General features: G+C 42.1%; 1 protein-coding gene across 2 annotated transcripts; it reads left to right on the forward strand.

Annotated features, from left to right (window-relative positions):
* The first annotated feature begins 5,009 nt into the window (after positions 1-5,009).
* Positions 5,010-9,990, forward strand: LOC115248818 (transcriptional regulator Myc-like). 2 transcript variants are annotated; one of them, XM_029832631.1, is made up of 5 exons: positions 5,010-5,067; positions 8,456-9,342; positions 9,436-9,492; positions 9,727-9,753; positions 9,852-9,990. In XM_029832631.1, the coding sequence occupies exons 2-5, from the start codon at positions 9,081-9,083 to the stop codon at positions 9,854-9,856; spliced, it is 351 nt and encodes a 116-aa protein (XP_029688491.1). In that variant the 5' UTR covers positions 5,010-5,067; positions 8,456-9,080; the 3' UTR covers positions 9,857-9,990. The 2 variants fall into 2 exon arrangements, with proteins under 2 accessions (XP_029688491.1, XP_029688490.1); XM_029832630.1 differs by having other exon boundaries at positions 8,456-9,492.

Below are 9,990 nucleotides of genomic sequence, written 5' to 3' on the forward strand. Positions count from 1 at the left end.
TTTGTTTTAGCTGGTTGCGCAGCAACCGCGGTCCCTCCTCTCCATGATCATCAAAGCTCCAATCCAGCAACTGTGTGTGTGTGTTGTCAGGACTGTTTAAAATATTTATTGACAATAGCGATAAGATTATGTCATATGTATATAATTATAGATATTTATAAAGTTCCTTTATTTGTAAATAAAGGAAAGCTTTACACAGCATGTGTGAATTTAGAAAACGTTTGTTTGGATGGTTGCGAAGCAACAGTGGTCCCTTTCCTCGAACTAATCAGCATTCTAGAAATACTGACCGTAAAAAGATGATGGCAGATTTGCGTGCTCAGAATGTACTGACTGTACAAATGACTGCTTTTAAAGCATGTGTGAATTAAGAAAATTTTAAATATTTTAGAAATACAGCATCTAGATGCTGGTTAATTTTATATTACGTGGGAAAATTAAACAATTGTCAGGAGAACAGCATGCATATATCAGTGAATTTCGTTTAATCATTAAGGTTTATGTAATATATAGTTTATATAATGTGTAAAGTGTTTAAATAACACAAAGCGAGATTTGTGAATGTAACGATGTGATAGTTTGGCTATTTATTTGTAAGCCTTTAATTACTTCACATTGGTATTATGAACAGCCTAAAGGTTTCTCACCACCGTGAAGATACAGTAGTTTGGATGTTGGATATTAGAGAGATATTGGCTACAGGTAAACCTCTTCTTCGCTCCGGGTGGAGTGCGACTCCGAGCAAGCCGTCAACACTTGTTTTGCAAACTTTACAGTAAAAACACAGAGAAATAACACATTGGACCTGGAAACTATTGAGCTAAAAGTTACTATTTATATATAAAAATAATATTTCATGAAAAGTATCAACAGATTTAATGCAAAAACAGGAGCTGTATCTTATGCAGCCATTGGAGCACTCTGGTACAACACTAATTTTCATTCAAATGGCCACTGCACCTGGGAACTATTGAGCAAAAATACTAATATTTACATATAAAAGTGTTACGGTCTGGGTTTTAATGGGACCCGAAAGCAGGCAAGAACTCAGTGATGAAAAGTCCAAAACCAGGTTTAATTCCACAAACAAAAAAACGGCAGTCCTCCTGGACTGCTGGGAAGCACAAGCACTATTAATATCAAGAGTTAAAATGCAAAAACAAATGTTGTATCTTATGGTGGCAATGGAGCACTATGATCCAACACATTTTGATTCAGTTGAGCTAAAATGTTAATATTTACATGTAATTTAAAAAATATATATATATCAAGAGTTAAAATGCAATAACAAGAGGTGAATCTAATGTGATCTCTTCGCGATTTACCAATATATTAGCTTTGTATTTTAATCTCAATTTATTTTGATGATGTATTTTTGATCACATTCACATTTGTATGTCTTTTTGTATCAGACAGATTTGTTTTGCCAGGATGTGTTAGACAAAGCACCGCTTTCTTCTTCAAGTTATTAATTAATCCAAGGCCGAAACACAGCTCCAGTTCATTTGAAAGCCTGACTCTTGGCATCACCCATCTGAACCAGAGGACAGAAAAGCCACTTTGTTTTGTTGTTGATATCGGCCCCGTGCTGGGCAAATATACAAGTTCCTGTCTGAGTTCTTTGACTTCTTATCTGACTTGGTTCTCAGAACAGAAAACATCAATATTATTTCATTACTTGAGTCAGTTGGTTTCCTTCAACAAATAAATCAAGCAACTCATATTTTCAACCACACCCTTGATCTAGTTCTGACTTACGGTGTTGAGGTAGAACATGTGTCAGTGTTCCCTCAGAACCCACTCCTGTCAGATTATTCATTGATCACTTTTACATTTATGATTAAGGATTCTTCTATGCTCAGAACACAGTTTTACTATAGGAGATGTCTTTCAGATAATGCTGTAGCTAAGTTTAAGAAAGCAATCCCTGTGCTAATCCCAGGACCACCGTGTGCTTCCCCAGGGATCAAGCATGATAATCTTAGCCCTGCTGAGGTTGACTCTATTGCTGAAGGTGCAGCAGCCTCACTGAGAATCACACTTGATTCTGTTTCCCCCCTAAAAAAGAAAATAGTAAATTATAGGAGGTGTGCCCCCTGGTATAATTCACACAGTAGGACCCTCAAGCAGAAAGTGCGAAGACTAGAAAGGAAGTGGCATTCTTGTCAAATAGATAGCTATCATGTAGCCTGGAAAGACTGTCTGGTAGTTTACAAAAAGGCACTCCGTAAGACTAGAACAGCTTATTTTTCTTCTTTAATTGAAGAAAACAAGAACAACCCCAGGTTTCTTTTCAGCACTGTGGCCAATAATCACAGTGTTTTGGATCCACATATCCCTTCTTCCCTTAGTGGAGAAGACTTCATGAGCTTCTTCACTGATAAAGTTTGAGCTATCAGAGAAAAATCTAACCAGGCCATCCTACAACTGTACCATCACCAGATGTGCTGACTGTGGGAACATACAGGGTCTCCAACGAGCCTTTAAACTCTTTTACCCCTAAATATTTTTCTGAGGCGTCTTCGCTAATTCATAAATCCAAGTCCACCATTTGTCTTTTATATCCCATCCCAACACACCTGTTGAAGAATGTTTCACCAGTGATGGGCAGTTCTATCCTGGACCAGATCAATTGTTCTTTAGTGACAGGTTATGTACCCCGGTCCTACAAGGTGGCAGTGATAAAGCTGTTGCATAAAAAACCATCACTGGATCCTGATGTGTTAGTAAATTATAGGCTGATATCCAACCTTCCTTTTATCTTCTTGAGAAGGTGGTGGCGACTCAGTTACTGGAGCACCTGCAGAGAAACAGCCTGTTTGAGATGTCTCAGTCAGGCTTTAGAGCTCACCACAGCACAGAAACAGCACTTATTAAAGTTACTAATGATCCAAGGTAGTTTTCTTTGTAAACTGGACTGTATTTCTTCTCTTTGAAGATGACAAAGTTGACAAAGAAAACTACCTAGGATAACGATGAGTCTTCCAAGCACTCAACTCTCGCACACTGCAGGCAAAAGCTCCTATGCTTAGCATGCTTTGAGCCAAATCATATCAAGAGAAACTGTCCTAATCAGCAGCCCAGTCAGAGTCAACGCACCGCCTCCCCACAGTTCATTCAGCCTTTAAACTAACTGGCCTGCATTTGGTGAGAGGATGTGTGGGCACAAGAGAAAAAGAAACTCTTGACAGTGATGATGTTGAAAAGAACAGTTTAAAAGCATGTGCATTTATAAGCATGTGCAGCAGCACCAGTGCTGGTGGTAAGGTGATAAGTAGGGGTGGGGAAGTGAAGCCTCATGAAGCACTGAGGCTTTGTGCCGAAAAAGATTCAAAGCTTCGAGACTTCAGTGACGGTGACATCTGGTGGACAACTGAAGCCATAGCAACCTCCAAAGAGCACGACTGAAGCACTGGCACTGTTTCAATCCCATGACACTAATAAAAGTTCATTGTGTGCTCGTCCAGGGGTTTTGTTCATTCATACCAAATAATGATTATATCGTCTTTACAATAAAATATGCAGATGGTCTCCCCCTTACTCTAAAACACATTCAAGATTAACCCAAAGAATAAATGCAAATTATATTAAGGGTTCAGTGTTGGTTAAGGGTTCATTGAACACTTTGAGATTTATTTAAAAACTACTAAAAGTCCCTAACAGGATTAGAGATCCTTCCTACTTTGCAAATCATCATGGTGTTTGAATTCAGAAACATTTATTTGTGTGTGTGTGAAGTGTTTTTAAGGAAAACCTTTAAAGACAATGGTTTGTCATTTGTCATATGTTTGATTTGGAATGATTTTTCACAGAAGCAGAAAAGTTATTTGTCCTCAGAAACTCTAGAACGTTGCTTATTGGTGGTACTCGCCATGAAACTTGCCAAAATACTCTAACTCTAAGATGCAAGGGATGCTCGATTCAGCTTCCATGGCTTGTACACTCAGTGAAAGAGCAGAGCAGAAAATGATGAGTGAAAATGTACTCTCTGAACCCATCCCTTTGACACAGGTGATTGTGCTAGTAGGCTGTGGAGGGACATTAAGTAAACCCAAATGTGATCAGATACCTCATGTCTCAACTGAAAATAACCAGGGACTATTGGCGTCTTGTCTCTCGTGGCACTCTCCTTCCAGAATGTGAGCAGTTACTTGACCTCAGGGCAAACTCATCACGGTGGAGGGAAGAAGAGCTCCCGGAGAAGATCGGGACGGTGAAGCTCCAGCAGTCAGTCACCCTACTGGCAAGACAAGAACATCTAATCTGGGGTAAACTGCCAAAAAATGCCCCCATGTCACTGGGCAGCACAATGATTGTCATGCCTACCGCATCCAAATCTATGCCTCGAAATATCATGGTCGGCCAACAGATGAATGTGACAGGACCTTGTGTAAACTGAAAGAGAGCATTTTGAACTGTGTTGTTCTCTCGCACCCTGATTTCTCTCTGCCTTTGGTACAGTCGATTGATGCGTCACTAGATGGGCTTGAAACTGTACTCTCACAGGTATCCAGGGGGGTGAAGAAAAAGCATGCCCCATCGCTTTTGCTAGTAAGACCCTGAATAATTCTCAGAAGAAATATCCAGCACACAGGCTTGAATTCTTGGCCTTGAAATGGAGAGAGAGAGAGAGAGTGTGTGTGTGTGTGTGTGTGTGTCCAAAAGCACCTTGAGGGTGAGGTGACGTTGTATTGAGAGTGTGACTGCGCATATTAGGCTGAGGAGTGGCCCCTTACACATTTGACTTAAAGCACATAACTGGCAGCAAATACATTGTACTGTCAGCAGAGACCCTTTTGCAAGAAAATAAAATTGTTTTCGAGGTAATGGGTCGTTGTTCTGGTAAAACCAAGGTTACAAAACAAACAAAACACACAGGCACCCTGTCTACCTCATAGTGAGTAAACAATTTGGAAGATCAGAGGATCAAAGAACCTTGATTCAAAGTGACAGCTTTGATCCAAAGCTTTGATCCAAAATAACAGCATGTCACAGTGGCTATAGATTGTGTCGCAAATGATGCCGTTTCACAATAACGCAATCGCTAGAAATACAAATTCCAACAAGGTAAGACAACAAAATACACGAGGTGGGTGAGAGGAGGATGTTACAATTCTTTGTGCCTCTGAATGGCAGTGTGTGTGTGTGTGTGTGTGTGTGTGCGTGTGCGTGTGTGTGTGTGTGGCTTTGCTCGAGTTACATGAAGCTGACATCACCTTTTCTCCAGACCATCTCTGTGCATGAACAATTTTCCAGTCTCACATCAAACAAAATAATGAGTAAGAAAAATAGTATATATATATAGTGTGTGTGTTTGTGTGTGTGTGTGTGTGTTTGTTTGCTCGAGTTACATGAAACTAACATCACCTTTGCTCCAGACCATCTCTGTGCATGAATAATTTTGCAGTCTCACATCAAACAAAATAATGAGTATATACTATACTAGTATAAAATAGTATATACTGTATATATAGTGTGTGTGTGTGTGTGTGTGTGTGTGTGTGTGTGTGTGTGTGTGTGTGTGTGTGTACAGACAGAAAATGACATAATATATTTGCAAAATAAAGAAATAAAGAAAAAACATGATTAAACAAACTGGAACTATGAAAATGTTAAGATAAATGAAGAAATAAAAGTAGATGCAAAATTCCAATGCAAATAAAACCATTTAAGATATATCTGGTTGACTGGAAGCTGCGGGCAACTAGAGATAGCTGCAGCAGTCCTGAGCTGCGGCAGCTTGCACCTGTGGTAGGTCATATGATGCCATTACATTGGGTTCCGTTGGGTAACATACGGTATTGCGTCACTTCCTGTCTTCTCAATAGAGTTCGTTGGTGCACTGTGCACGGTGTGTTGGATTCACTTTATTTAAAATTGAATACTCAGGAAATTCTAGTTACTTGCCAACAAGGAGAAATATTTCATATTAAACAAATACAGGACTCCGCCGATTCGACCGATCATTAACACTAGCATGGCCTAACCATCTGTTTCACCCTGTCTCACCCTGTGTCTGTTCAGTGTGTGAAATGTTTAGTTACTCTTCTGCCTGCTTTAGTGGGCAGGTGAGACTGGAGGTGAGACTTATTGAGCTCGAGACACGGTTCGCAGCTTGGAGTTGTCTGGAGTTGCGTGAGGTAGCCAGGAGATGGTAGCTGCTGCAAAGCTGCCTAGCGTAGCTACAGCTAACTGTCCTCCGGCAGCATCCGATCAGCCGGCTAGCCAGGGCGGCTGGGTGACGGTTCGCAGGAAGCGTAGCCCAAAACAAAGGCCCATGGTGCACCACCAACCGCTTCCCGTGGCTCACCGTTTTTCCCCACTCGCCGACACATCCGCTGGTGAGAAGTAAATTTAAATTTGGGAAAGTTATTATTCACATTGGAGCAAATGACACCCGGCTTCGAGGTCACCAAAGTTAACATAGAGTCGGTGTACAATTACGCAAAAACGATGTCGAATTCCGTAGCATTCTCTGGTCCCCTCCCCAATCTGGCCAGCGATGAAATGTTTAGTCGCATATCATCGCTTTGTCGTTGTCTATCACAATGGTGCCCCAAAAACCAGGTGTCCTTTGTAGACAATTGGAACAGTTTTTGTGGAAAACCTGGTCTGATTAGGAGAGACGGTGTCCATCCCACCCAGGATGGTGCCTCTCTCATTTTTAGTAACTTTAGTAACCAAATAAATTTTAGTAGCCAAATTTATTAGACCCAAAGTGATCTGACAAACCAAGGTCCAGACCAGGATGCAGAGTTGTAGTCTTACACACCTCTCTGCTGTTTCCGTTTCCGAGTGCCCTTAAACTTTTTCACCCCTATGTATTTTTCTGAGGCGTCTTCGCTAATTCAGAAATCCAAGTCCATCACACGTCTTTTAGATCCCATCCCAACACACCTCTTGAAGGATGTTTTACCAATGATAGGCAGTTCTATCCTGGACCAGATCAATTGTTCTTTAGTGACAGGTTATGTACCTCGGTCCAACAAGGTGGCAGTGATTAAACCGTTGCTTAAAAAACATCATTGGATCCTGAGGTATTAGCAAATTATATCCAACCTTTCTTTGATCTCTAAAGTTCTGGAGAAGGTGGTGGTGACTCAGTTACTGGAGCACCTGCAGAGAAACAGCCTGTTTGAGATGTTTCAGTCAGGCTTTAGAGCTCATCACAGCACAGAAACAGCAGTTATTAAAGTTAATAATGACCTTCTTATAGCTTCAGATCATGAATTGGTTTCTATGCTGGTTCTGCTGGAATTGATCACAGCATCCTGTTACAGAAACTGGAACATATGATTGGGATTAAATGGACAGCCCTAGACTGGTTTAGATCGTATTTATCAGATATATACCAGTTTTCTCATGTCCATGGCGTTCCCTCTTCATACAGGGTTAGCCATGGAGTTCCACAAGGTTCTGTACTTGGACCAATCCTTTTCACCTTGTACATGCTACCCTTACGAAACATTATTCGTGAAGCTTCAGACCTGTCTTCAAGACATCAAGTCCTGAATGTTTTCAAATTTCCTTCTCCCTAACTCAACCTTAACTTAACTAAAAACTGAGGTCATGGTGTTTGTTCCTGAACCTCTCAGGGATATATTAAATCACAGTATCACTCGAGAACCTATTCTCTCTCTGAGGAATCTTGGAGTAACTTTTGACCAAAAGCTTGCATCTTAAAATATTCTCTAGAAGTGCTTTTTTTCACCTGAGGAACATCACAAAGATCAGGAAGCTACTGATGTGGCATGATCCTGAAAAGTTAATCCATGCATTTGGATGGACTATTGTAATTCTTTATTATCAGGGTGTCCAAACAACTCTTTAAGAAGCCTCCAGTTGATCCAAAATGCTGCAGCCAGAGTTGTGACTGGTCTTGACAAAAGAGATCACATAACTCCTGTACTGGCATCTCTTCATTGGCTGCCCGTTAAATTTAGAATCATTTTTAAAACCCTTCTTTTGACCTACAAGGTCCTCAGAGGCCTAGTTCCATCCTACGTGGAGGAGACACCTTACCAGCCCAATAGACCGCTCCGCTCTCAGAATGCTGGTTTACTTGTGGTCCCCAGAGTTGTGTGCTAACCCTCTGACCTCCGACCCGCTGACCCACTCAACTCTACTGGCAATTTATTATAATTAATATACTTAATGTATTTCTATGATCTTTGCCTATTCTCTCCTCCGCTTTCCTTTCCCCCTTCTCCTCTCTCTCGGTCATCAGCAGAAGGGTTCCCCTACATGAGCCTGGTCCATCTCAAGGGTTGTTCCTGATAAAGGGAAGGTTTTCCTTGCCACTGATGCACCTTATTTCATGTTGGACTGATTGAACTTAGTTTGAGTGAAGTGCAGTCCATATTACTGGAGTTACCTCAGCAATTGGCACTGTTACGTTGTCTCCCCCTAGGGGATGACCCAAGTAATAACTGTTTTCTTTTCTCCCTATGACCAGGTGTTCCAGGTGAGGCTAATTGGCCATTGCCCTACTTAAGGCCACAGATGCGGCGTGTTCGGGCTCTCTCTCGCTTCCCTGCCACAGCTGCTCCTGTGATCACCCGCCTGATTGCTCATTCGTGGATCCCCACACGCCCGCTGGCAGAGCTTCCTCGGCCTTGTTTGGTGATAGGGTTTAGTGGTTTTGGGTTAGGGTTAGAAGGTCGGCTCCCTATCCGACGGTCCCTCTTTGGGCTGGTAGAGGTGGCCGCCCTTTCTGTTATCCCTGTTTTGCTCTCTGCCAGACAGGATTTTTTTTGTTTGTTTGAGTACTATATTGTTGAGTGACTCTACTTCATAAAGTTCCCCGTGAAAGTCTACCCGCTCTGTGGTTTGGTTTATGTGCGTCCCATTACCTTTCGGGCTACAAATAAGGTAGGGTCGTAACAGGCACCCTTGACCAAAACCAGCTGAACAATCAGCAGTGCTCTGTTGCTCAGATCTAGTATGTTCAGATGACCATGTGGTGTCACAGAACAACTTGACTCGCTGTACACCTCCAACCCAGACTTTCCGTTTCTACAATAACCATAGAGATCTTTTTCCTTTTGGTCAGCTCCATAACAAGGATCACAGCAGAGGCCATGGCGATGAATTCCAACTACGATCCTCTCCAACTGTTTTTTCACTCTGAAAATGAACTCCAGGATGTGTTGCCCAGCAAGGAGTTCTGGAAGAAATTTGAGCTGTTACCGAGCCCTTCTCCCAATCTGGCCTACGACCAGAGCATCACCCACAGTTCCCAGCCTTTCCTGAAGCCTATCATCTTCCAGGACTGCATGTGGAGCGGCTTCAATGTTGATGCTGAACTGGAGAAGGCCGATGCCACTTGGATGGAATCAGCTGGTTCGAGGGCCCTTAATATGGATTACCTGCAGGATCTGAACATGTCTCTGTTACAATGCATTGATCCAGCTCTAATTTTCCCATACTCGGTAGAAGAGAAGTCGAAGCACAGCGCACCACCCAAACGGCGCAGCCACTGTAGTGACGGAGGTAAATTTATGGTCATCTTATATAAACTGGGTCATTATTGGGTTTTATTCATTGAGTTGCTGACAGATGTCCACGCTGGACTTTCCATGTTGTAAGATCAACTGGAGGCCACGGCTGCTGGGACAGTGAAACCATGTGGAAGATTGTATATTATCCCAAAGTGCATAGCTTAGACATGTTACACCTCTGTTACGAGACAGGGTCTGATTGATTCTGCTGTTGTTTACATTGCAGAAGATGGTGACGATGATAATGACGATGGTGAGGTGAAACATTCTGACCGCAGCCTGTTTGTACTGAAAAGATGCCACATCTTCACCCCTGAGCATAATTATGCCGCCTGTCTCTCCTGTGAACAGGCTGAAGCGGGATGTGTCGCTACAGCCGACTGTCAGATGTACAACAGCTCCTGTGACTAAAAGAAAGAACTGAGTAGGAAAAGTGAAAGGTTAAAGCATAGCTGAATGTTTCTGAATGTTGATTGCCAGTGTTTGGGGG

This window comes from Takifugu rubripes, chromosome 2 (assembly GCF_901000725.2).
Source record: "Takifugu rubripes chromosome 2, fTakRub1.2, whole genome shotgun sequence".
In the NCBI taxonomy this organism is placed as follows: Eukaryota; Metazoa; Chordata; class Actinopteri; order Tetraodontiformes; family Tetraodontidae; genus Takifugu; species Takifugu rubripes.

What these genes read in the sequence shown, in the direction of transcription:
- LOC115248818 (XM_029832630.1), top strand. Translation starts at nt 9,081, where the DNA reads ATGGCGATGAATTCCAACTACGATCCTCTCCAACTGTTTTTTCACTCT. An exon ending in CAGCCACTGTAGTGACGGAG is followed by an intron (nt 9,493 to 9,726) that starts GTAAATTTATGG and finishes TTTACATTGCAG; the next exon opens with AAGATGGTGACGATGATAAT.